Source organism: Homarus americanus, unplaced genomic scaffold, assembly GCF_018991925.1.
Source record: "Homarus americanus isolate GMGI-L3 unplaced genomic scaffold, GMGI_Hamer_2.0 scaffold18789, whole genome shotgun sequence".
In the NCBI taxonomy this organism is placed as follows: domain Eukaryota; kingdom Metazoa; phylum Arthropoda; class Malacostraca; order Decapoda; family Nephropidae; genus Homarus; species Homarus americanus.
In genome coordinates, this window is record NW_024728725.1 from 910,425 (window position 1) to 938,263 (window position 27,839).

Below are 27,839 nucleotides of genomic sequence, written 5' to 3' on the forward strand. Positions count from 1 at the left end.
ATAATAATAATAAATTACTATAAAGAAATACAAAAATGGAGAAAAAATCAATAGTGAGAAACGCTATATGTATGTCGTGTTGTCAAGTAAGAGAAACAATTGAGACCTGCAATTGTGTGTAAATGAGGCAGAAGGACAGATCAGGAACCTTGAACTTGATCTCAATTTTCGTGATGCCATATAGCAGCATGGTCTACCATTAGACAACACATAAGGCTTCCAATATCTTCCCAGGCCGTAGAACCTCCCTGTTTGACAGCTGCTTACAACCTGCTACCTCAAAATTGCTACGAGTTCGCTCCTGGTTGGTTTGTTTGAGTACCTTTGTTATTCCACCTTTGTTTAGCCCTGACTTCCATTTATTCACCTCGATCATATCGCCCCTCACTCATCGTCTCGAGAGAGAGTGCAAATTTAGATGCTTTAACCTGTCTGTGTACTCAGGTTCTTAATGCGAGGGATTAGTCGTGTCATTGCCCTCTTAATTCTTTCTTGAGATTCTATATCCATTCTGTAGTACGGTGACCAGAACTGAACTGCGTAATCCTATTGAGGTCTCACAAATGCAAGATATAGTTTTAGGATAACCTCGCTAGTCTTGTAACTAACACTCCTTAGTATGAACCCAAGTACTTTGTTAGTCTTGTTTCAAGCAAATACACATTGTTGACTTGGCTTAAGATTCCTATTCCTAAATGTTTCTCACAGTCGGATGAAGATGATGATCATGATTTGATTTTAAAGGAAATAAAATTCAAGATTATTATTATTATTATTATTATTATTATTATTATTATTATTATTATTATTATTATTATTATTATTATTATTATTATTATTATTATAAACCACCAACATAACAATCATAAGAAACTTTGAATATGCACAATAAAGCCTGATCATTTTTTTAGTAATTATACGACCACAGAACGATAGCCCTGTAGAGTTATATTGTAATTAAGGGAAGTATCGCATATTACTGTATGATAATATTGCCATCAAGTATGTCTGGTTAGTGGAGCGCTGACTGTCTGTTATACAACTTCGGTTTCGTGTTTGTGGGATTTTTTCATTGTTTTTGTTATTCTTGTAATAATTAGTTTTTGCCTCGTGTTTTTCTTGTGTTTTATGATTTTTTATACTATGTGTGATTTTTCTTTTTAAGTTTATGGATTTTTTTCGTGCTTTGGGTATTTCTTGTTTTTTTTGTGATTTTTGTGTAATTTTATTTTTCACAGTTTTTTATTGTCTTTATTTTTTTATTAGTGTTGGGATTTTTTTCAGTTTTAATTTTTTCACAGTTTTTTTACTAATAGTTTTTTATGATTTAGTGATTGGAAAATACAGTTCGAAATAAAATACAAATATGATATTTTTTATGGATATTTATTTGGGAAAGAAAAGCACATTTATGAATATTTTTGTTTACATTTTAATCTATTAAAAGCCAGTTGTAAATAATTTTCTATAATGGATTACTTGATTGCAAGATTAAAAAGGACAATTGTAAATTATATTCCTTAGATATAATATGTAAGATGAAAGAAATCGGCCATATACAAGTGTTTACATAATTCCAGTGTAAATGAAACTGATTTACTGAATGATCAAAACAAGTTCTTATAAGAGAATGCAGAGCAACATGGGTTAATAAGAACAGAAGCTGTGCAAAATTGACAAATATGTACGTATTAGCAGGTGTGTGGAGACAGCATGTGTGTAAGAGCAGGTGTGTATAGAGGCAGCAGGTGTGTGTGTGGAGGGTGTCAACACAAGCCAGTCATTGTTGTGTACACTGTCAAGCTGATTCTTATCCAGTGAAATTGATTTTTGTTATGGCCATTGTTGTTGTTGTTGTTGTAGATGTTTTTGTTGACGTTGTTGCTGCTCTTGAAGTTGTTGCCATTGCTGTTGTTGTAGTTGTTGTTTTTATTGTTGTTGTGGCTGGCATTTAAAGTTTTTGATGTTCTGGCTGTACTCGGTACTGCGGTTCATTGTTGTTGTATTTGTTGTCCTTCTTGGTAATAGTAAATCCTTTTCTTTTGTTGTTGCTGCTTTGTTGTTTGTTGTTGCTGCTTTGTTGTTTGTTGTTGCTGCTTTGTTGTTTGTTGTTGCTGCTCTTCCAGATAGTCATCGTCGTCATATCCACCAGGTGTTCCTGTGGGTGTGTGGAAATATTGGTATAACAATTGGCTATAGGTTAGTTTAAGTAAATAATAATAAACTATAATAATAATGTTGATAATAAAAATAATAATACAGTAATACCACTACTAATAATATCAACAATAACAATAAAAAGTAGTAATCATAAGGTAATAACGATAATAATAATAATAAAAGTAAATTAATAATAATATTAATAAAGCAAGTCTATTCATCTTCAGGTCAAAGGAATTATTAACGCCGGTAGCGATGCAGGAGGTGACACCCTTACTGGCACTGTACTAGAGCCAAAACCTAAGTGCCTCTCTTGAAGGTGTGGAGTGGAGGTGGTGGTTGAGCCTGTGTTACCGTGAGCACTCTCCCTCCTGCAGTAGGTTGTATCGTCACTGTAAACCGGAGTTAACAAGGGCTTTACCTGATACCACCTTCGGGAGATTTTAAGACACCTTGTGGTTAAACTGAGAGAGAGAGAGAGAGAGAGAGAGAGTTAGTTTTAAAGCAAAGGATCATTTTCTCGTGTTTGTGTCTGGGACAGTCCCTGGGTGTGGAACAGGAAATGAATTGTGACTCACCTGGGTGGCGCAGGTGGTGGTGGAGGCGCAGTTTAAGTGCAGCGGTAGATGGCCTGATTAAAGGTGGTGCCGGGGGCGCAGGCTTGCTTGTAAGTATATCGCATCACCTAGAGTTTTGCAGGACAGACACATATGCTTCACCAACTGCTACTTACGTTTCCTTCTCTCTTGATACTTAACACACACACAAACTTGTCAGTCACATTTTTCATACTTACAACAGGTGCCACCCTCTTCTCCACGTGTGGCACCCCAGGTGACTCTAGAGTGCCACTTATACCTGACCTCTCGATGCCTTATACTCACCGTTCGAATCCTGGTTGGAAAAAAAAGGAAAAAAATAACATTAGTAGAAGGATATTTAATGGAGTTTATTGTTATTTTATTATTAATTTTGTGTTACCGTTTTAGTGTTTATTCCGAAGGAACAAAACAGTTTCTTGCACTTAATACATTATACTTGTACCTGTACTTGTAACTATATCTACTGTATTTCAGTACCTGTACTCATACTTGTAGGTATTCCCTACACTTGTACCCGAACTTGTATCTGTGCCTGTAGTGGTGGATGTAACATAAAGAAACACAAGACTACTCACGAAGCACCAGTAGTAGGTAGTAGCATCAGCGGGGTTTGGCAGGAAGCAGTTGTTGCAGTTACAGTTTTCAGGAATGGGCTTATTGTCATAGTTGCACAGTCTGGACGACTGGGACCAGATCAAACTCTCGGGACAGCTCATCACCTGAGGGCCATACCTTGTGCACTGTACGTACAAGTTAGGATTTGTTGGGTGAGGGTGATATTCGAACCAGGCGTAAGGGTTCTTACAGCGAACTTCCTGCCCAGAGATGACTGCACAGGATGGCAGGTCACAGTCCTCAGCGGTCACCATCTCCAGACTTAACCCCAACACCACCAGGATCACCAGGGTGGATGTAGTGGTGAACAGCTTCATGCTAGAGGTTTTGGGAGGGTTGTATCACCAAGTGTAAGAGCTGTTACTTATGATTTGGTTGATGTGTTGTCTAACAAATGTTGGAATACTCTGGCTGTATGGTGCTGGGGACGCGGTATAAGTACCTGCCCTCGCTATCGTAGACTCGCCCCCCCTGACGTCGACTACAGCTTACAGAGGATTACAGAGATGTGTGTAACTGAAACATTCCTTGATAACGTTAATCTCTATCAGAAGTTGACACACTTATATAAAATTCCTTAAGCTTGATGATTACACGTAATATTTAGATGATTGAATATATTAGTGTTTGATGATAAGCCTCACATATTAGGAAACATCTTGATGGTATTGCAACACTATATACACTTAGAGAAATGTTCCGTTTATGCTTTTCCTGATGGACTTATATCATTAATTACTATGAAGAAAGTCGGATCGCCTGAAGATTAAACACCCCGGTCTAATTCTCCTGAAGATAAACCAACATAACGTTACCTGAGGGAATAGGTTAGATTAAGTTAGATTAGGATAGGTTAGCGTCCTAAGTACTAATTTACAGCCCCTACCGTTAGTATCATTAGCCAAACATCAAGACAGACACACAATACCTGCCTCAAATGTCAACAGGTGTTAATTGAAGTATAAACACGTGTTAATATCAACAACATAAATGAAGTTTAAAGTTACTAAAAAGATTTTTTATGAGTGTAAATCGGTTGTGTCACTTTGTTTTAATAAGAGAAATAAGAGTAAAAAGTTCTACCGCATATTTAACACTTCCACATACCTAACGTTACCACATACCTAACACTACCTCATACCTTACCTAACACTACCACATACCTAACCGTACACAAGCACATACCTAACTTTACACTACTACATTTCTAACTTAACACTTCCACATTCCTAACTGAACACTACCTCATACCTAACCTAACACTACCATGCTCCTAACCTAACCATACCACATACCTAACCTAACCATACCACATACCTAACCATACCACATACTCTCCAACACACGGACACTAATACAGGTATAGACTGTGTTGTTTCCCGTGTTCCTATACCTTAAATGAATCATTCCGTCGGTCAGCCTCTGGGCTATGATGCTGCCGTGAAAAATTCTGATCAATGGGAAACTCAGCTCATGTTGTGTCTCTGGCCGCAAGACTTTAACCTCGAGGTATATGGTGGGTCTGTATGTTGTTTACTTGTTTACGTCACTTTGTTTATGTTTTGATGATGTTGTGAACGTAAGAACATATCAATGGAGGAAACTCAAACGGGCCTATTAGCCCATACTAGACAGTCCCGTTTACACCCAACCCCTATCGCTCATATATCCATTCAACACATGTTCGAAGCTAGCCAGTGTATTCGAGTTAATGATGATGTTTGGTAACTTGTTCCATTCATCCACTACTCTATTTTCAAACCAATGTTTACCTATCTCGCCCCTAAATCTAAATTTGTCTTTCCTTTCTTTGTTTTTGTTGTTCGGGGTTTAGCCCACCAGGGCACACGTGACTGACCCACATCGGAGCCTCGGGAGCGAAAATTTAGTAATTATTCATAGTAAACTAAATTTATAATAAAAATTAAAATAAAATAATAATGAAAATAATAATAATAAAAACACTGTAATAATAATAATGACAATAATAATAATAATAATAATAATAATAATAATAATAATAATAATAATAAATTACGATTGAAATACAAAAATGGAGAAAAAATCAATAGTGAGAAACGCTATATGTATGTCGTGTTGTCAAGTAAGAGAAACAATTGAGACCTGCAATTGTGTGTAAATGAGGCGGAAGGACAGATGATGAACTTGGAACTTGGTCTCAATTTTCGTGATGCCATATAGCAGCATGGTCTACTATTAGACAACACATTAGGCTTCCAATATCTTCCAAGGCCGTAGAACCTCCCTGTTTGACAGCTGCTTACAACCTGCTGCCTCAAAATTGCTACGAGTTCGCTCCTGGTTGGTTAGTTTGAGTACCTTTGATATACCACCTTTGTTTAGCCCTGACTTCCATTTATTCACCTCGATCATATCGCCCCTCACTCATCGTCTCTCGAGAGAGTGCAAATTATGATACTTTAACCTGTCTGTGTACTCAGGTTCCTAATGCCAGGGATTAGTCGTGTCATTGCCCTCTTAATTCTTTATTGGGATTCTATATCCATTCTGTAGTACGGTGACCAGAACTGAACTGCGTAATCCTATTGAGGTCTCACAAATGCAAGATATAGTTTTAGGATAACCTCGCTAGTCTTGTAACTAACACTCCTTAGTATGAACCCAAGTACTTTGTTAGTCTTGTTTCAAGCAAATACACATTGTTGACTTGGCTTAAGATTCCTACTCCTAAATGTTTCTCACAGTCGGATGAAGATGATGATGATGATTTGATTTTAAAGGAAATAAAATTAAAGATTATTATTATTATTATTATTATTATTATTATTATTATTATTATTATTATTATTATTATTATTATTATTATTATTATTATTATTATTATTAATAATATTATTATTATTTACCACCAACATAACAATCATAAGAAACTTTGAATATGCACGATAAAGCCTGATCATTTTTTTTAGTAATTATACGACCACAGAACGATAGCCGTGTAGAGTTATATTGTAATTATGGGAAGTATCGCATATTACTGTATGATAATATTGCCATCAAGTATGTCTGGTTAGTGGAGCGCTGACTGTCTGTTATACAACGTTTCTTTCGTGTTTGTGGGATTTTTTCATTGTTTTTGTTATTCTTGTAATAATTAGTTTTGCATCGTGTTTTTCTTGTGTTTTATGACTTTTTTATATTAGGTGTGATTTTATTTTTAAGTTTATGGATTTTTTCGTGTTTTGGGTAATTCTCATTTTTGTTTTTTTGTGATTTTTATGTTTGTGTGATTTTATTTTTCAGTTTTTTATTATCTTTATTTTTTTATTAGTGATGAGATTTTTTTCAGTTTTAATTTTTTTTCAGTTTCTTATTATTAGTTTTTTATGATTTAGTGATTGGAAAATACAGTTCGAAATAAATTCAAAATTTTTATTTTTTATGGATTTATATTTGGGAAAGAAAAGCACATTTATGAATATTTTCTTTACATTTTTATCTATTAAAATCCAGTTGTAAATAATTTTCAATACTCGATTACGTGATTGCAAGATTAAAAAGGACAATTGTAAATTATATTCCTTAGATATAATATGCAAGATGAAAAAAATCGGCCATATACAAGTGTTTACATAATTCCAGTGTAAATGAAACTGATTTATTGAATGATCAAAACAAGTTCTTATAAGAGAATGCAGAGCAACATGGGTTAATAAGAACAGAAGCTGTGCAAAATTGACAAATATGTACGTAGTAGCAGGTGTGTGGAGACAGCAGGTGTGTAAGAGCAGGTGTGTATAGAGGCAGCAGGTGTGTGTGTGTGGAGGGTGTCAACACAAGCCAGTCATTGTTGTGTACACTGTCAAGCTGATTCCTATCCAGTGAAATGGATTTTTGTTATGGCCAGTGGCCACTGTTATTGTTGGTGTTGTAGATGTTTTTGTTGACGTTGTTGCTGCTTTTGTAGTTGTAGCCATTGCTGTTGTTGTACTTGTTTTTATTGTTGTTGTGGCTGGCATATAAAGTTTTTGATGTTCTGGCTGTACTCGGTAGTACGGTTCATTGTTGTTGTATTTGTTGTCCTTCTTGGTAATAGTAAATCCTGTTCTTTTGTTGTTGCTGCTTTGTTGTTTGTTGTTGCTGCTCTTCCAGATAGTCATCGTCATCATATCCACCAGGTGTTCCTGTGGGTGTGTGGAAATAATGGTAAAGCAATTGGCTGTAGGTTAGTTTAAGTAATTAATAATAAACTATAATAGTAATGATGATAATGAAAATAATAATAATAATAACAATAATAATTTTAGTAATAATCGTAAAGTAATAATAATAATAATAATAATAATAATAATAATAATAATAATAATAATAAAGCAAGTCTATTAATCATCAGGTCAGTGGAATTATTAACGCCGGTAGCGATGCAGGAGGTGACACCCTTACTGGCACTGTACTAGAGCCAAAACCTAAGTGCCTCTCTTGAAGGTGTGGAGTGGAGGCGGTGATTCAGCCTGTGTTACCGTGAGCACTCTCTCTCCTGCAGTAGGTTGTATCGTCACTGTAAACCGGAGTTAACAAGGACTTTACCTGATACCACCTTCGTGAGATTCTAAGACACTTTGTGATTAAACTGAGAGAGAGAGAGAGAGAGTTTTAAAGCAAAGGACTATTTTCTCGTGTTTGTGTCTGGGACAGTAACTGTATGTGGGACAGGTAATAAACTGTGACTCACCTGGGTGGCGCAAATGGTGGTGGAGGCGCAGTTTAAGTGCAGCGCTTGATGGCCTGATTATAGGTGGTGCCGGGGGCGCAGGCTTGCTCGTGGGGTGTTATTACTCCATCACCTGTAGCGGGGGAGAGAGATGATTAGAGAGAGAGAGAGAGAGAGCGACGTTATTTTTTGCAGAGAGACAGACACATATGCTTCACCAACTGGTACTTACGTTTCCTCCTCTTTTGATACTTAACACACACACAAACTTTTCAGTCAAATTTTACATACTAACAACAGGTGCCACCCTCTTCTCCACGTGTGGCACCCCAGCTGGCTCTAGAGTGTCACTTATACCTGACCTCTCGATGCCTTATACTCACCGTTCGAATCCTGGTTGGAGAAAAAAAGGAAAAAAATAACATTAGTAGAAGGATATTTATTGGAGTTTAGTGTTATTTTATTATTAATTTTGTGTTACCGTTTTAGTGTTTATTCCGAAGCAACAAAACAGTTTCTTGCGCTTAATACATTATACTTGTACCTTTACTTGTAACTATATCTACTGTATCTCAGTACCTGTACTCATACTTGTAGGTATTCCCTACACTTGTACCCGAACTTGTATCTGTGCCTGTAGTGTGTGATTTAACATAAAGAAACACAAGACTACTCACGAAGCACCAGTAGTAGGTAGTAGCATCAGCGGGGTTTGGCAGGAAGCAGTTGTTGCAGTTACAGTTTTCAGGAATGGGCTTATTGTCATAGTTGCACAGTCTGGACGACTGGGACCAGATCAAACTCTCGGGACAGCTCATCACCTGAGGGCCATACCTTGTGCACTGTACGTACAAGTTAGGATTGGTTGGGTGAGGGTGATATTCGAACCAGGCGTAAGGGTTCTTGCAGCGAACTTCCTGCCCAGAGATGACTGCACAGGATGGCAGGTCACAGTCCTCAGCGGTCACCATCTCCAGACTTAACCCCAACACCACCAGGATCACCAGGGTGGATGTAGTGGTGAACAGCTTCATGCTAGAGGTTTTGGGAGGGTTGTATCACCAAGTGTAGGAGCTGTTACTTATGATTTGGTTGGTGTGTTGTCTAACAAATGTTGTCATACTCTGGCTGTATGGTGCTGGGGACGCGGTATAAGTACCTGCCCTCGCTATTGTAGACTCGCCCCCCCTGACGTCGACTACAGCTTACAGAGGATTACAGAGATGTGTGTAACTGAAACATTCCTTGATAACGTTAATCTCTATGAGAAGTTGACACACTTGTATAAAATTCCTTAAGCTTGATGATTACACGTAATATTTAGATGATTGAATATATTAGTGGTTGATGATAAGCCTCATATATTAGGAAACATCTTGATGGTATTGCAACTCTATATACACTTAGAGAAATGTTCCGTTTATGCTTTTCCTGATGGACTTATATCATTAATTACTATGAAGAAAGTCGGATCGCCTGAAGATTAAACACCCCGGTCTAATTCTCCAGAAGATAAACCAACATAACGTTACCTCAGGGAATAAGTTAGATTAAGTTAGGTTAGGATAGGTTAGCGTCCTAAGTACTAATTTACAGCCCCTAACGTTAGTATCATTAGCCAAACATCAAGACACACACACAATACCTGCCTCAAATGTCAACAGGTGTTAATTGAAGTATAAACACGTGTTAATATCAACAACATAAATGAAGTTTAAAGTTACTAAAAAGATTTTTTATGAGTGTAAATCAGTTGTGTCAATTTGTTTTAATAAGAGAAATAAGAGTAAAAAGTTCTACCGCATATTTAACACTTCCACATACCTAACGTTACCACATACCTAACACTACCTCATACCTTACCTAACACTACCACATTCCTAACCGTACACAAGCACATACCTAACTTTACACTACTACATTTCTAACTTAACACTTCCACATTCCTAACTGAACACTACCTCATACCTAACCTAACACTACCATGCTCCTAACCTAACCATACCACATACCTAACCTAACCATACCACATACCTAACCTAACCATACCACATACCTAACCATACCACATACTCTCCAACACACGGACACTAATACAGGTATAGACTGTGTTGTTTCCCGTGTTCCTGTGCCTTAAATGAATCATTCCGTCGGCCAGCCTCTGGGCTATGATGCTGCCGTGAAAAATTCTGATCAATGGGAAACTCAGCTCATGTTGTGTCTCTGGCCGCAAGACTTTAACCTCGAGGTATATGGTGGGTCTGTATGTTGTTTACTTGTTTACGTCAGTTTGTTTATGTTGTGATGATGTTGTGGGGATTATGATGATGATAGTGTGAATAATAGTGTGATGATTATAATAAGAAGGTAATTTTAATGGGAGATATTGTTAAAAAACTTTATTATTATTATTATAATAATAATTATTATTAATATTATTATTATTCATTTATTTCATTTTATCATCAACAACATCATCATCATCATCATCATTATTATTATTATTATTATTATTTTTATTATTATTATTATTATTATTATTATTATTATTATTATTATTATTATTATTATTATTATTATTATTATTATTATTATTATTATTTTATTTTATTTTATTTTATTTTATTTTATTTTATTTTATGTGTATCTGCATTTGTATCTGCATTTGTATCTGTATTTGCATTTCCTTTGTTTTAGTTTCTTGTTTTATTTTCATTTTATTTATATTTATATTTATTTATTTAGTATTTATATCATATTTCTTTATCTTTATTTTATATTACTTTATCTTTATTTTATATTTTATTTTACTTTTATTGTACTTGTATCATTATTAATTTCCTTTATCTTTAACCTTTAACTAATCATTGTTACTATTATCACAATGTCAATGCCATTGTTAATGTTAATGTTATTGTTAATGTTATTGTTAATGTTAATGTTATTGTTAATGTTATCGTTAATGCTATTGTTAATGTTATTGTTAATGTTAATGTTATTGTTATTGTTATTATTATTATTACTTTATTATTGTTATTGTTATTATTTTATTTTTATTGTTATTTTTATTGTTATTGTTATTGTTATTGTTATTATTATTATTATTATTATTATTATTATTATTATTATTATTATTATTATTTCTTCTTAATAACATAACAGGTCAGTGTGAGGTGATCCACATAGCAATAACACTCATAAGAAACTTTAAATATGCACAAAAGTCTTATTTTTTTTAGTAATTATACGAACACAGAACGATAGCCGTGTAGAGTTATATTGTAATTAAGGGGAGTATCGCAAATTACTGTGGGATAATATTGCCATCAAGTATGTCTGGTTAGTGGAGCGCTGACTGTCTGTTATACAACTTTGGTTTCGTGTTTGAGGGATTTTATATTGTTTTTGTTATTCTTGTGATTTTTTTTTTTAGGTTTCTCTCGTGTTTTATGATTTTTTTTTATATTATGTATGATTTTCTTTTTAGGTTTCTGGACTTTTTCGTTTTATATTATATTTCTTGTTCGTATTTTTGCATTTTTTTTTAAGATTGTGTGATTTTATTTTTCATTTTGTTATTATTTTTATTGATTTATTGTTGTTGAAATTTTTTATTTGTCCATGTTTTTTTTCGATTTTATTTGCTATTTTTTCCGATTACAGTATTATTATTTTGTCATTTCGTGATTGGAAAATACAGTTCGAAATAAAATACAAATATGATATTTTTTTATATTTTTATTAGTGAAAGAAAAGCAATTAGACACTAAATGAGAACACAGAGCAACATAGGTTGATAAGAACCGAAGCAGTGCAAAATTGACAAATATGTGCCTATTAGCAGGTGTATGGAGCCAGCAGATGTGTAAAGCCAGCAGGTCTGTGTAGAGGCAGCAAGTGTGTGTGGAGGGTGTCAACACAAGCCAGTCATTGTTGTGTACACTGTCAAGCTGATTCCTATCCAGTGAAATGGATTTTTGTTATGGCCACTGTTATTGTTGTTGTTGTTGTTGTGGCTGGCATTTGAACTTGTTGGTGTTCTGGTTGTGCTTGTTATTACGGTTCATTGTTATTGTATTTGTTGTCGTTCTTGATATTAGTAAATCCTGTTCTTTTGTTGTTGTTGTTACTGCTGTTGTATTTATTGTATGCTATACTGTATTTGTTATAGCTAGGAAAGTTCCTCTGACTTTATTTGTTCCTGCCTTTTGTTGTTGTTTATTGTTCTTGTCGTTTCCCCTGGCTGCTTTATTGTTGTTGCTGCTCTTCTTCCAGGCAATCATCATCATATCCACCAGGTGTTTCTGTGGGTGTGTTGGAGTGCTTTTAAAGGCATTGACTATGGGTAATTTAAGTAAATAATAGTAAACTATAATAATAATGACAATAATAATAATAATAATAATAATGATGATAATGATAATAATAATAATAATAATAATAATAATAATAATAATAATAATAACAATAAACTATAAAAAAATATTAATAATAATAATAATAATAATAATAAGAAGAAGAAGAAGAAGAAGAATAAAGCAAGTCTATTAATCTTCAGGTCAGTGGAATTATTAACGCCGGTAGCGATGCAGGAGGTGACACCCTTACTGGCACTGTACTAGAGCCAAGACCTAAGAGCCTCTCTTGAAGGTGTGGAGTGGAGGCGGTGATTCAGCCTGTGTTACCGTGAGCACTCTCCCTCCTGCAGTAGGTTGTATCGTCACTGTAAACCGGAGTTAACAAGGGCTTTACCTGATACCACCTTCGGGAGATTTTAAGACACCTTGTGGTTAAACTGAGAGAGAGAGAGAGAGAGAGAGAGAGAGAGAGAGAGAGAGAGAGAGAGTTAGTTAGTTTTAAAGCAAAGGATCATTTTCTCGTGTTTGTGTCTGGGACAGTCCCTGGGTGTGGGACAGGAAATGAATTGTGACTCACCTGGGTGGCGCAGGTGGTGGTGGAGGCGCAGTTTAAGTGCAGCGGTAGATGGCCTGATTAAAGGTGGTGCCGGGGGCGCAGGCTTGCTTGTTGGGTGTTGCTACTCCATCACCTGTAGCGGGTGAGAGAGCTGATTAGTGAGAGAAAAAGAGAGAGAGAGAGAGAGAGAGAGAGAGAGAGAGAGAGAGAGAGAACGGGGGGGGTGAAGATAAATACTGAAGAGAGAACGACGTTACCTTTTCCAGAGAGACAGACACATATGCTTCTCCAACTGCTACTTACGTTTCCTTCTCTTTTGATACTTAACACACACACAAACTTGTCAGTCACATTTTGCATACTTACAACAGGTGCCACCCTCTTCTCCACGTGAGGCACTCCAGCTGGCCTAGAGTGCCACTTATACCTGACCTCTCGATGCCAAGTACTCACCGTTCGAATCCTTGTTGGAAAAAAAGGAAAAAAATAACATTAGTAGAAGGATATTTAATGGAGTTTAGTGTTATTTTATTATTAATTTTGTGTTACCGTTTTAGTGTTTATTCCGAAGCAACAAAACAGTTTCTTGCACTTAATACATTATACTTGTACCTGTACTTGTAACTACAGTATATCTACTGTATTTCCGTACCTGTACTCATACTTGTAGGTATTCCCTACACTTGTATCCGAGCTTGTATCTGTGCCTGTAGTGTGTGATGTAACATAAAGAAACACAAGACCACTCACGAAGCACCAGTAGTAGGTAGTAGCATCAGCGGGGTTGGGCAGGAAGCAGTTGTTGCAGTTACAGACGAGGGGGTCGGTGTCAGGAATGGGCTTATTGTAGTCATAGTTGCACAGCCTGTGTAACTGGGACCAAATCAAACCCTGGGGACAGGTCATCACCTGAGGGCCATACCTAGTGCACTGTACGAACTGGTTAGGATTGGTTGGGTGAGGGTGAAATTCGAACCAGGCGTAAGGGTTCTTGCAGCGAACTTCCTGCCCAGAGATGACTGTACAGGATGGCAGGTCACAGTCCTCAGCGGTCACCATCTCCAGATTTATCCCCAAGACCACCAGGATCACCAGGGTGGATGTAGTGGTGAAAAGCTTCATGTTAGAGGTTTTGGGAGGGTTCTATCACCAAGTGTAGGAGCTGCTACTTATTATTTGGTTGATGTGTTGTCTAACAAATGTTGGAATACTCTGGCTGTATGGTGCTGGGGACGCGGTTTAAGTACCTGCCCTCGCTATCATAGACTCGCTCCCCCTGACGTCAACTACAGCTTACAGAGGATTACAGAGAGGTGTGTCACTGAAACATTCCTTGATAACGTTAATCTCTATGAGAATTTGAGTCACTTTGTATAAAATTCCTTAAGCTTGATGATTACACGTAATATTTAGATGATTGATTATATTAGTGATTGAGGATAAGCCTCACATATTAGGAAACATCTTGATGGTATTGCAAGTCTACATACACTTAGAGAAATGTTCAGTTTATGCATTTCCTGATGGCGTTATATCATTAATTACTATGAAGAAAGTCGGATCGCCTGAAGATTAAACACCCTAGTCTATTTCTCCAGAAGATAAACCAACATAACGTTACCTGAGGGAATAGGTTAGATTAAGTTAGGTTAGGATAGGTTAGCGTCCTAAGTACTAATTTACAGCCCCTACCGTTAGTATCATTAGCCAAACATCAAGACAGACACGCAATACCTGCCTCAAATGTCAACATGTGTTAATTGAAGTATAAACACGTGTTAATATCAACAACATAAATAAAGTTTAAAGTTACGAAAAGGATTTTTTTATATGTGTAAATCGGTTGTGTCAATTTGTTTTAATAAAAGAAATAAGAGTAAAAAGTTCTACCACATATTTAACACTTCCACATACCTAACGCTACCACATACTCGTACATAACCTAACACTACCACATTCCTAACCTAACACTACCACACTCCTAACCTAATACTACCACACACCTAACCTAACACTACCACACACCTAACCTAACACTACCTCATACCTAACCTAACACTACCACATTCTTAACTTAACACTACCTCATACCTAACCTAACACTATCACATTCTTAACTTAACACTACCTCATACCTAACCTAACACTACCACACTCCTAACCTAACACTACCACATTCTTAACTTAACACTACCTCATACCTAACCTAACACTACCACACTCCTAACCTAACACTACCACATTCCTAACTTATAACTACCACATTCCTATCCTAACACTTCCACATTCCGAACTTTACATTTCCACATACCTAACCTAACACTCCCACATACCTATCGTAACACTACCACATTCCTAATGGAACACTACCTCATACCTAAGCTAACCATACCACATACCTAACCTAACCATACCACATACCTAACCATACCACATACTCTCCAACACACGGACACTAATACAGGTATAGACTGTGTTGTTTCCCGTGTTCCTGTGCCTTAAATGAATCATTCCGTCGGTCAGCCTCTGGGCTATGATGCTGCCGTGAAAAATTCTGATCAATGGGAAACTCAGCTCATGTTGTGTCTCTGGCCGCAAGACTTTAACCTCGAGGTATATGGTGGGTCTGTATGTTGTTTACTTGTTTACGTCACTTTGTTTATGTTTTGATGATGTTGTGAACGTAAGAACATATCAATGGAGGAAACTCAAACGGGCCTATTAGCCCATACTAGACAGTCCCGTTTACACCCAACCCCTATCGCTCATATATCCATTCAACACATGTTCGAAGCTAGCCAGTGTATTCGAGTTAATGATGATGTTTGGTAACTTGTTCCATTCATCCACTACTCTATTTTCAAACCAATGTTTACCTATCTCGCCCCTAAATCTAAATTTGTCTTTCCTTTCTTTGTTTTTGTTGTTCGGGGTTTAGCCCACCAGGGCACACGTGACTGACCCACATCGGAGCCTCGGGAGCGAAAATTTAGTAATTATTCATAGTAAACTAAATTTATAATAAAAATTAAAATAAAATAATAATGAAAATAATAATAATAAAAACACTGTAATAATAATAATGACAATAATAATAATAATAATAATAATAATAATAATAATAATAATAATAATAAATTACGATTGAAATACAAAAATGGAGAAAAAATCAATAGTGAGAAACGCTATATGTATGTCGTGTTGTCAAGTAAGAGAAACAATTGAGACCTGCAATTGTGTGTAAATGAGGCGGAAGGACAGATGATGAACTTGGAACTTGGTCTCAATTTTCGTGATGCCATATAGCAGCATGGTCTACTATTAGACAACACATTAGGCTTCCAATATCTTCCAAGGCCGTAGAACCTCCCTGTTTGACAGCTGCTTACAACCTGCTGCCTCAAAATTGCTACGAGTTCGCTCCTGGTTGGTTAGTTTGAGTACCTTTGATATACCACCTTTGTTTAGCCCTGACTTCCATTTATTCACCTCGATCATATCGCCCCTCACTCATCGTCTCTCGAGAGAGTGCAAATTATGATACTTTAACCTGTCTGTGTACTCAGGTTCTTAATGCGAGGGATTAGTCGTGTCATTGCCCTCTTAATTCTTTCTTGAGATTCTATATCCATTCTGTAGTACGGTGACCAGAACTGAACTGCGTAATCCTATTGAGGTCTCACAAATGCAAGATATAGTTTTAGGATAACCTCGCTAGTCTTGTAACTAACACTCCTTAGTATGAACCCAAGTACTTTGTTAGTCTTGTTTCAAGCAAATACACATTGTTGACTTGGCTTAAGATTCCTACTCCTAAATGTTTCTCACAGTCGGATGAAGATGATGATGATGATTTGATTTTAAAGGAAATAAAATTAAAGATTATTATTATTATTATTATTATTATTATTATTATTATTATTATTATTATTATTATTATTATTATTATTATTATTATTATTATTATTATTAATAATATTATTATTATTTACCACCAACATAACAATCATAAGAAACTTTGAATATGCACGATAAAGCCTGATCATTTTTTTTAGTAATTATACGACCACAGAACGATAGCCGTGTAGAGTTATATTGTAATTATGGGAAGTATCGCATATTACTGTATGATAATATTGCCATCAAGTATGTCTGGTTAGTGGAGCGCTGACTGTCTGTTATACAACGTTTCTTTCGTGTTTGTGGGATTTTTTCATTGTTTTTGTTATTCTTGTAATAATTAGTTTTGCATCGTGTTTTTCTTGTGTTTTATGACTTTTTTATATTAGGTGTGATTTTATTTTTAAGTTTATGGATTTTTTCGTGTTTTGGGTAATTCTCATTTTTGTTTTTTTGTGATTTTTATGTTTGTGTGATTTTATTTTTCAGTTTTTTATTATCTTTATTTTTTTATTAGTGATGAGATTTTTTTCAGTTTTAATTTTTTTTCAGTTTCTTATTATTAGTTTTTTATGATTTAGTGATTGGAAAATACAGTTCGAAATAAATTCAAAATTTTTATTTTTTATGGATTTATATTTGGGAAAGAAAAGCACATTTATGAATATTTTCTTTACATTTTTATCTATTAAAATCCAGTTGTAAATAATTTTCAATACTCGATTACGTGATTGCAAGATTAAAAAGGACAATTGTAAATTATATTCCTTAGATATAATATGCAAGATGAAAAAAATCGGCCATATACAAGTGTTTACATAATTCCAGTGTAAATGAAACTGATTTATTGAATGATCAAAACAAGTTCTTATAAGAGAATGCAGAGCAACATGGGTTAATAAGAACAGAAGCTGTGCAAAATTGACAAATATGTACGTAGTAGCAGGTGTGTGGAGACAGCAGGTGTGTAAGAGCAGGTGTGTATAGAGGCAGCAGGTGTGTGTGTGTGGAGGGTGTCAACACAAGCCAGTCATTGTTGTGTACACTGTCAAGCTGATTCCTATCCAGTGAAATGGATTTTTGTTATGGCCAGTGGCCACTGTTATTGTTGGTGTTGTAGATGTTTTTGTTGACGTTGTTGCTGCTTTTGTAGTTGTAGCCATTGCTGTTGTTGTACTTGTTTTTATTGTTGTTGTGGCTGGCATATAAAGTTTTTGATGTTCTGGCTGTACTCGGTAGTACGGTTCATTGTTGTTGTATTTGTTGTCCTTCTTGGTAATAGTAAATCCTGTTCTTTTGTTGTTGCTGCTTTGTTGTTTGTTGTTGCTGCTCTTCCAGATAGTCATCGTCATCATATCCACCAGGTGTTCCTGTGGGTGTGTGGAAATAATGGTAAAGCAATTGGCTGTAGGTTAGTTTAAGTAATTAATAATAAACTATAATAGTAATGATGATAATGAAAATAATAATAATAATAACAATAATAATTTAAGTAATTAATAATAAACTATAATAGTAATGATGATAATGAAAATAATAATAATAATAACAATAATAATTTTAGTAATAATCGTAAAGTAATAATAATAATAATAATAATAATAATAATAATAATAATAATAATAATAAAGCAAGTCTATTAATCATCAGGTCAGTGGAATTATTAACGCCGGTAGCGATGCAGGAGGTGACACCCTTACTGGCACTGTACTAGAGCCAAAACCTAAGTGCCTCTCTTGAAGGTGTGGAGTGGAGGCGGTGATTCAGCCTGTGTTACCGTGAGCACTCTCTCTCCTGCAGTAGGTTGTATCGTCACTGTAAACCGGAGTTAACAAGGACTTTACCTGATACCACCTTCGTGAGATTCTAAGACACTTTGTGATTAAACTGAGAGAGTTTTAAAGCAAAGGACTATTTTCTCGTGTTTGTGTCTGGGACAGTAACTGTATGTGGGACAGGTAATAAACTGTGACTCACCTGGGTGGCGCAAATGGTGGTGGAGGCGCAGTTTAAGTGCAGCGCTTGATGGCCTGATTATAGGTGGTGCCGGGGGCGCAGGCTTGCTCGTGGGGTGTTATTACTCCATCACCTGTAGCGGGGGAGAGAGATGATTAGAGAGAGAGAGAGAGAGAGCGACGTTATTTTTTGCAGAGAGACAGACACATATGCTTCACCAACTGGTACTTACGTTTCCTCCTCTTTTGATACTTAACACACACACAAACTTTTCAGTCAAATTTTACATACTAACAACAGGTGCCACCCTCTTCTCCACGTGTGGCACCCCAGCTGGCTCTAGAGTGTCACTTATACCTGACCTCTCGATGCCTTATACTCACCGTTCGAATCCTGGTTGGAGAAAAAAAGGAAAAAAATAACATTAGTAGAAGGATATTTATTGGAGTTTAGTGTTATTTTATTATTAATTTTGTGTTACCGTTTTAGTGTTTATTCCGAAGCAACAAAACAGTTTCTTGCGCTTAATACATTATACTTGTACCTTTACTTGTAACTATATCTACTGTATCTCAGTACCTGTACTCATACTTGTAGGTATTCCCTACACTTGTACCCGAACTTGTATCTGTGCCTGTAGTGTGTGATTTAACATAAAGAAACACAAGACTACTCACGAAGCACCAGTAGTAGGTAGTAGCATCAGCGGGGTTTGGCAGGAAGCAGTTGTTGCAGTTACAGTTTTCAGGAATGGGCTTATTGTCATAGTTGCACAGTCTGGACGACTGGGACCAGATCAAACTCTCGGGACAGCTCATCACCTGAGGGCCATACCTTGTGCACTGTACGTACAAGTTAGGATTGGTTGGGTGAGGGTGATATTCGAACCAGGCGTAAGGGTTCTTACAGCGAACTTCCTGCCCAGAGATGACTGCACAGGATGGCAGGTCACAGTCCTCAGCGGTCACCATCTCCAGACTTAACCCCAACACCACCAGGATCACCAGGGTGGATGTAGTGGTGAACAGCTTCATGCTAGAGGTTTTGGGAGGGTTGTATCACCAAGTGTAAGAGCTGTTACTTATGATTTGGTTGATGTGTTGTCTAACAAATGTTGGAATACTCTGGCTGTATGGTGTTGGGGACGCGGTATAAGTACCTGCCCTCGCTATCGTAGACTCGCCCCCCCTGACGTCGACTACAGCTTACAGAGGATTACAGAGATGTGTGTAACTGAAACATTCCTTGATAACGTTAATCTCTATCAGAAGTTGACACACTTATATAAAATTCCTTAAGCTTGATGATTACACGTAATATTTAGATGATTGAATATATTAGTGGTTGATGATAAGCCTCACATATTAGGAAACATCTTGATGGTATTGCAACACTATATACACTTAGAGAAATGTTCCGTTTATGCTTTTCCTGATGGACTTATATCATTAATTACTATGAAGAAAGTCGGATCGCCTGAAGATTAAACACCCCGGTCTAATTCTCCTGAAGATAAACCAACATAACGTTACCTGAGGGAATAGGTTAGATTAAGTTAGGTTAGGATAGGTTAGCGTCCTAAGTACTAATTTACAGCCCCTACCGTTAGTATCATTAGCCAAACATCAAGACAGACACGCAATACCTGCCTCAAATGTCAACATGTGTTAATTGAAGTATAAACACGTGTTAATATCAACAACATAAATAAAGTTTAAAGTTACGAAAAGGATTTTTTTATATGTGTAAATCGGTTGTGTCAATTTGTTTTAATAAAAGAAATAAGAGTAAAAAGTTCTACCACATATTTAACACTTCCACATACCTAACGCTACCACATACTCGTACATAACCTAACACTACCACATTCCTAACCTAACACTACCACACTCCTAACCTAATACTACCACACACCTAACCTAACACTACCACACACCTAACCTAACACTACCTCATACCTAACCTAACACTACCACATTCTTAACTTAACACTACCTCATACCTAACCTAACACTATCACATTCTTAACTTAACACTACCTCATACCTAACCTAACACTACCACACTCCTAACCTAACACTACCACATTCTTAACTTAACACTACCTCATACCTAACCTAACACTACCACACTCCTAACCTAACACTACCACATTCCTAACTTATAACTACCACATTCCTATCCTAACACTTCCACATTCCGAACTTTACATTTCCACATACCTAACCTAACACTCCCACATACCTATCGTAACACTACCACATTCCTAATGGAACACTACCTCATACCTAAGCTAACCATACCACATACCTAACCTAACCATACCACATACCTAACCATACCACATACTCTCCAACACACGGACACTAATACAGGTATAGACTGTGTTGTTTCCCGTGTTCCTGTGCCTTAAATGAATCATTCCGTCGGTCAGCCTCTGGGCTATGATGCTGCCGTGAAAAATTCTGATCAATGGGAAACTCAGCTCATGTTGTGTCTCTGGCCGCAAGACTTAAACCTCGAGGTATATGGTGGGTCTGTATGTTGTTTACTTGTTTACGTCACTTTGTTTATGTTTTGATGATGTTGTGAACGTAAGAACATATCAATGGAGGAAACTCAAACGGGCCTATTAGCCCATACTAGACAGTCCCGTTTACACCCAACCCCTATCGCTCATATATCCATTCAACACATGTTCGAAGCTAGCCAGTGTATTCGAGTTAATGATGATGTTTGGTAACTTGTTCCATTCATCCACTACTCTATTTTCAAACCAATGTTTACCTATCTCGCCCCTAAATCTAAATTTGTCTTTCCTTTCTTTGTTTTTGTTGTTCGGGGTTTAGCCCACCAGGGCACACGTGACTGACCCACATCGGAGCCTCGGGAGCGAAAATTTAGTAATTATTCATAGTAAACTAAATTTATAATAAAAATTAAAATAAAATAATAATGAAAATAATAATAATAAAAACACTGTAATAATAATAATGACAATAATAATAATAATAATAATAATAATAATAATAATAATAAATTACGATTGAAATACAAAAATGGAGAAAAAATCAATAGTGAGAAACGCTATATGTATGTCGTGTTGTCAAGTAAGAGAAACAATTGAGACCTGCAATTGTGTGTAAATGAGGCAGGCTGACAGATGAAGAACTTGAACTTGGTCTCAATTTCGTGATGCTATATAGCAGCATGGTCTACCATTAGACAACACATAAGGCTTCCAATATCTTCCCAGGCCGTAGAACCTCCCTGTTTGACAGCTGCTTACAACCTGCTACCTCAAAATTGCTACGAGTTCGCTCCTGGTTGGTTTGTTTGAGTACCTTTGTTATTCCACCTTTGTTTAGCCCTGACTTCCATTTATTCACCTCGATCATATCGCCCCTCACTCATCGTCTCGAGAGAGAGTGCAAATTTAGATGCTTTAACCTGTCTGTGTACTCAGGTTCTTAATGCGAGGGATTAGTCGTGTCATTGCCCTCTTAATTCTTTCTTGAGATTCTATATCCATTCTGTAGTACGGTGACCAGAACTGAACTGCGTAATCCTATTGAGGTCTCACAAATGCAAGATATAGTTTTAGGATAACCTCGCTAGTCTTGTAACTAACACTCCTTAGTATGAACCCAAGTACTTTGTTAGTCTTGTTTCAAGCAAATACACATTGTTGACTTGGCTTAAGATTCCTATTCCTAAATGTTTCTCACAGTCGGATGAAGATGATGATCATGATTTGATTTTAAAGGAAATAAAATTCAAGATTATTATTATTATTATTATTATTATTATTATTATTATTATTATTATTATTATTATTATTATTATTATTATTATTATTATTATTATAAACCACCAACATAACAATCATAAGAAACTTTGAATATGCACAATAAAGCCTGATCATTTTTTTAGTAATTATACGACCACAGAACGATAGCCCTGTAGAGTTATATTGTAATTAAGGGAAGTATCGCATATTACTGTATGATAATATTGCCATCAAGTATGTCTGGTTAGTGGAGCGCTGACTGTCTGTTATACAACTTCGGTTTCGTGTTTGTGGGATTTTTTCATTGTTTTTGTTATTCTTGTAATAATTAGTTTTTGCCTCGTGTTTTTCTTGTGTTTTATGATTTTTTATACTATGTGTGATTTTTCTTTTTAAGTTTATGGATTTTTTTCGTGCTTTGGGTATTTCTTGTTTTTTTTGTGATTTTTGTGTAATTTTATTTTTCACAGTTTTTTATTGTCTTTATTTTTTTATTAGTGTTGGGATTTTTTTCAGTTTTAATTTTTTCACAGTTTTTTTACTAATAGTTTTTTATGATTTAGTGATTGGAAAATACAGTTCGAAATAAAATACAAATATGATATTTTTTATGGATATTTATTTGGGAAAGAAAAGCACATTTATGAATATTTTTGTTTACATTTTAATCTATTAAAAGCCAGTTGTAAATAATTTTCTATACTGGATTACTTGATTGCAAGATTAAAAAGGACAATTGTAAATTATATTCCTTAGATATAATATGTAAGATGAAAAAAATCGGCCATATACAAGTGTTTACATAATTCCAGTGTAAATGAAAATGATTTACTGAATGACCAAAACAAGTTCTTATTAGAGAATGCAGAGCAACATGGGTTAATAAGAACAGAAGCTGTGCAAAATTGACAAATATGTACGTAGTAGCAGGTGTGTGGAGACAGCAGGTGTGTAAGAGCAGGTGTGTATAGAGGCAGCAGGTGTGTGTGTGGAGGGTGTCAACACAAGCCAGTCATTGTTGTGCACACTGTCAAGCTGATTCCTATCCAGTGAAATGGATTTTTGTTATGGCCATTGTTATTGTTGGTGTTGTAGATGTTTTTGTTGACGTTGTTGCTGCTCTTGAAGTTGTTGCCATTGCTGTTGTTGTAGTTGTTGTTTTTATTGTTGTTGTGGCTGGCATTTAAAGTTTTTGATGTTCTGGCTGTACTCGGTACTGCGGTTCATTGTTGTTGTATTTGTTGTCCTTCTTGGTAATAGTAAATCCTGTTCTTTTGTTGTTGCTGCTTTGTTGTTTGTTGTTGCTGCTTTGTTGTTTGTTGTTGCTGCTCTTCCAGATAGTCATCGTCGTCATATCCACCAGGTGTTCCTGTGGGTGTGTGGAAATATTGGTATAACAATTGGCTATAGGTTAGTTTAAGTAAATAATAATAAACTATAATAATAATGTTGATAATAAAAATAATAATACAGTAATACCACTACTAATAATAACAACAATAACAATAAAAAGTAGTAATCATAAGGTAATAACGATAATAATAATAATAAAAGTAAATTAATAATAATATTAATAAAGCAAGTCTATTCATCTTCAGGTCAAAGGAATTATTAACGCCGGTAGCGATGCAGGAGGTGACACCCTTACTGGCACTGTACTAGAGCCAAAACCTAAGTGCCTCTCTTGAAGGTGTGGAGTGGAGGTGGTGGTTGAGCCTGTGTTACCGTGAGCACTCTCCCTCCTGCAGTAGGTTGTATCGTCACTGTAAACCGGAGTTAACAAGGACTTTACCTGATACCACCTTCGGGAGATTCTAAGACACTTTGTGATTAAACTGAGAGAGAGAGAGAGAGAGAGTTTTAAAGCAAAGGACTATTTTCTCGTGTTTGTGTCTGGGACAGTACCTGGATATGGGACAGGTAATAAACTGTGACTCACTTGGGTGGCGCAAATGGTGGTGGAGGCGCAGTTTAAGTGCATCGCTTGATGGCCTGATTATAGGTGGTGCCGGGGGCGCAGGCTTGCTCGTGGGGTGTTATTACTCCATCACCTGTAGCGGGGGAGAGAGATGATTAGAGAGAGAGAGAGAGCGACGTTATTTTTTGCAGGGACACAGACACATATGCTTCACCAACTGGTACTTACGTTTCCTCCTCTTTTGATACTTAACACACACACAAACTTTTCAGTCACATTTTACATACTAACAACAGGTGCCACCCTCTTCTCCACGTGTGGCACCCCAGCTGGCTCTAGAGTGCCACTTATACCTGACCTCTCGATGCCTTATACTGACCGTTCGAATCCTGGTTGGAGAAAAAAAAGGAAAAAAATAACATTAGTAGAAGGATATTTATTGGAGTTTAGTGTTATTTTATTATTAATTTTGTGTTACCGTTTTAGTGTTTATTCCGAAGCAACAAAACAGTTTCTTGCACTTAATACATTATACTTGTACCTGTACTTGTAACTACAGTATATCTACTGTATTTCCGTACCTGTACTCATACTTGTAGGTATTCCCTACACTTGTATCCGAGCTTGTATCTGTGCCTGTAGTGTGTGATGTAACATAAAGAAACACAAGACCACTCACGAAGCACCAGTAGTAGGTAGTAGCATCAGCGGGGTTGGGCAGGAAGCAGTTGTTGCAGTTACAGACGAGGGGGTCGGTGTCAGGAATGGGCTTATTGTAGTCATAGTTGCACAGCCTGTGTAACTGGGACCAAATCAAACCCTGGGGACAGGTCATCACCTGAGGGCCATACCTAGTGCACTGTACGAACTGGTTAGGATTGGTTGGGTGAGGGTGAAATTCGAACCAGGCGTAAGGGTTCTTGCAGCGAACTTCCTGCCCAGAGATGACTGTACAGGATGGCAGGTCACAGTCCTCAGCGGTCACCATCTCCAGATTTATCCCCAAGACCACCAGGATCACCAGGGTGGATGTAGTGGTGAAAAGCTTCATGTTAGAGGTTTTGGGAGGGTTCTATCACCAAGTGTAGGAGCTGCTACTTATTATTTGGTTGATGTGTTGTCTAACAAATGTTGGAATACTCTGGCTGTATGGTGCTGGGGACGCGGTTTAAGTACCTGCCCTCGCTATCATAGACTCGCTCCCCCTGACGTCAACTACAGCTTACAGAGGATTACAGAGAGGTGTGTCACTGAAACATTCCTTGATAACGTTAATCTCTATGAGAATTTGAGTCACTTTGTATAAAATTCCTTAAGCTTGATGATTACACGTAATATTTAGATGATTGATTATATTAGTGATTGAGGATAAGCCTCACATATTAGGAAACATCTTGATGGTATTGCAAGTCTACATACACTTAGAGAAATGTTCAGTTTATGCATTTCCTGATGGCGTTATATCATTAATTACTATGAAGAAAGTCGGATCGCCTGAAGATTAAACACCCTAGTCTATTTCTCCAGAAGATAAACCAACATAACGTTACCTGAGGGAATAGGTTAGATTAAGTTAGGTTAGGATAGGTTAGCGTCCTAAGTACTAATTTACAGCCCCTACCGTTAGTATCATTAGCCAAACATCAAGACAGACACGCAATACCTGCCTCAAATGTCAACATGTGTTAATTGAAGTATAAACACGTGTTAATATCAACAACATAAATAAAGTTTAAAGTTACGAAAAGGATTTTTTTATATGTGTAAATCGGTTGTGTCAATTTGTTTTAATAAAAGAAATAAGAGTAAAAAGTTCTACCACATATTTAACACTTCCACATACCTAACGCTACCACATACTCGTACATAACCTAACACTACCACATTCCTAACCTAACACTACCACACTCCTAACCTAATACTACCACACACCTAACCTAACACTACCACACACCTAACCTAACACTACCTCATACCTAACCTAACACTACCACATTCTTAACTTAACACTACCTCATACCTAACCTAACACTATCACATTCTTAACTTAACACTACCTCATACCTAACCTAACACTACCACACTCCTAACCTAACACTACCACATTCTTAACTTAACACTACCTCATACCTAACCTAACACTACCACACTCCTAACCTAACACTACCACATTCCTAACTTATAACTACCACATTCCTATCCTAACACTTCCACATTCCGAACTTTACATTTCCACATACCTAACCTAACACTCCCACATACCTATCGTAACACTACCACATTCCTAATGGAACACTACCTCATACCTAAGCTAACCATACCACATACCTAACCTAACCATACCACATACCTAACCATACCACATACTCTCCAACACACGGACACTAATACAGGTATAGACTGTGTTGTTTCCCGTGTTCCTGTACCTTAAATGAATCATTCCGTCGGTCAGCCTCTGGGCTATGATGCTGCCGTGAAAAATTCTGATCAATGGGAAACTCAGCTCATGTTGTGTCTCTGGCCGCAAGACTTTAACCTCGAGGTATATGGTGGGTCTGTATGTTGTTTACTTGTTTACGTCAGTTTGTTTGTTTTGATGATGTTGTGGGGATTATGATGAGGATAGTGTGAATAATAGTGTGATGATCATAATAAGAAAGTAATTTGAATGGGAGATATTGTTAAAAAACTTTATTATTATTAAAATAATAATAATAATTATTATAAATATTATTATTATTCATTTATTTAATTTTATCATCAACATCATCATCATCATCATCATCATCATTATTATTATTATTTTTATTTTTATTATTATTATTATTATTATTATTATTATTATTATTATTATTATTATTATTATTATTATTATTATTTTATTTTTATTTTTATTTTTATTTTTATTTTCATTATTATTATGTGTATCTGTATTTGTATTTTTGTTTTTGTTTTTGTTTTTATTTTTATTTTTATTTATATTATATTTATTTATATTTATATTTACATTTATATTTTTATTTTTATTTTTATTTATTTTTATTTTTATTTTTATTTTTATTTGCATTTGCATTTGCATTTGCATTATTATTACTTTTATTTTAATTTTAATTAATGTTATTGTTAATGTTATTGTTAATGTTAATGTTATTGTTAATGTTATCGTTAATGTTATTGTTAATGTTATTGTTAATGTTATTGTTATTATTATTATTATTACTTTATTATTGTTATTGTTATTATTTTATTGTTATTGTTATTGTTATTGTTATTATTGTTATTGTTATTGTT

The 27,839-nt window shown here is 35.9% G+C and overlaps 5 protein-coding genes and 1 long non-coding RNA gene across 6 annotated transcripts; all 6 read right to left on the reverse strand.

Moving 5' to 3' along the window:
* Positions 1-1,367: 1,367 nt before the first annotated feature.
* Positions 1,368-2,833, reverse strand: LOC121866200. Its single transcript, XR_006088937.1, has 2 exons — positions 2,739-2,833; positions 1,368-2,158 (listed from the first exon to the last, which is right to left on the reverse strand). It is a non-coding gene; the product is annotated as an uncharacterized LOC121866200 (long non-coding RNA).
* An 82-nt stretch (positions 2,834-2,915) lies between these two features.
* On the reverse strand, positions 2,916-3,802 carry LOC121866199. The gene is made up of 2 exons (XM_042365806.1): positions 3,338-3,802; positions 2,916-3,054 (listed from the first exon to the last, which is right to left on the reverse strand). Exons 1-2 carry the CDS (start codon positions 3,692-3,694, stop codon positions 3,013-3,015), a joined length of 399 nt encoding a protein of 132 aa, XP_042221740.1. The 5' UTR covers positions 3,695-3,802; the 3' UTR covers positions 2,916-3,012.
* A 3,691-nt stretch (positions 3,803-7,493) lies between these two features.
* On the reverse strand, positions 7,494-9,185 carry LOC121866195. The gene is made up of 4 exons (XM_042365801.1): positions 8,748-9,185; positions 8,454-8,463; positions 8,092-8,203; positions 7,494-7,543 (listed from the first exon to the last, which is right to left on the reverse strand). The coding sequence occupies exons 1-3, from the start codon at positions 9,102-9,104 to the stop codon at positions 8,124-8,126; spliced, it is 447 nt and encodes a 148-aa protein (XP_042221735.1). The 5' UTR covers positions 9,105-9,185; the 3' UTR covers positions 7,494-7,543; positions 8,092-8,123.
* A 2,605-nt stretch (positions 9,186-11,790) lies between these two features.
* On the reverse strand, positions 11,791-14,204 carry LOC121866190. The gene is made up of 4 exons (XM_042365796.1): positions 13,735-14,204; positions 13,438-13,447; positions 13,006-13,117; positions 11,791-12,374 (listed from the first exon to the last, which is right to left on the reverse strand). Exons 1-3 carry the CDS (start codon positions 14,104-14,106, stop codon positions 13,038-13,040), a joined length of 462 nt encoding a protein of 153 aa, XP_042221730.1. The 5' UTR covers positions 14,107-14,204; the 3' UTR covers positions 11,791-12,374; positions 13,006-13,037.
* Positions 14,205-18,204: 4,000 nt separating this feature from the next.
* LOC121866194 lies at positions 18,205-19,978 on the reverse strand. The gene is made up of 4 exons (XM_042365800.1): positions 19,518-19,978; positions 19,224-19,233; positions 18,862-18,973; positions 18,205-18,254 (listed from the first exon to the last, which is right to left on the reverse strand). The coding sequence occupies exons 1-3, from the start codon at positions 19,872-19,874 to the stop codon at positions 18,894-18,896; spliced, it is 447 nt and encodes a 148-aa protein (XP_042221734.1). The 5' UTR covers positions 19,875-19,978; the 3' UTR covers positions 18,205-18,254; positions 18,862-18,893.
* Positions 19,979-23,229: 3,251 nt separating this feature from the next.
* On the reverse strand, positions 23,230-25,698 carry LOC121866193. The gene is made up of 4 exons (XM_042365799.1): positions 25,228-25,698; positions 24,928-24,937; positions 24,570-24,681; positions 23,230-23,999 (listed from the first exon to the last, which is right to left on the reverse strand). The coding sequence occupies exons 1-3, from the start codon at positions 25,597-25,599 to the stop codon at positions 24,602-24,604; spliced, it is 462 nt and encodes a 153-aa protein (XP_042221733.1). The 5' UTR covers positions 25,600-25,698; the 3' UTR covers positions 23,230-23,999; positions 24,570-24,601.
* Between the last annotated feature and the right edge of the window lie 2,141 nt (positions 25,699-27,839).

Coding starts and splice junctions, on each gene's coding strand:
- LOC121866195 (XM_042365801.1), bottom strand. CDS start 9,104: ATGAAGCTGTTCACCACTACATCCACCCTGGTGATCCTGGTGGTGTTG.
- LOC121866194 (XM_042365800.1), bottom strand. CDS start 19,874: ATGAAGCTGTTCACCACTACATCCACCCTGGTGATCCTGGTGGTGTTG.
- LOC121866199 (XM_042365806.1), bottom strand. CDS start 3,694: ATGAAGCTGTTCACCACTACATCCACCCTGGTGATCCTGGTGGTGTTG. Junction 3,055..3,337: donor CTACCTACTACTGGTGCTTC/GTGAGTAGTCTT, acceptor TTTTCCAACCAG/GATTCGAACGGTGAGTATAA.
- LOC121866193 (XM_042365799.1), bottom strand. CDS start 25,599: ATGAAGCTTTTCACCACTACATCCACCCTGGTGATCCTGGTGGTCTTG.
- LOC121866190 (XM_042365796.1), bottom strand. CDS start 14,106: ATGAAGCTTTTCACCACTACATCCACCCTGGTGATCCTGGTGGTCTTG.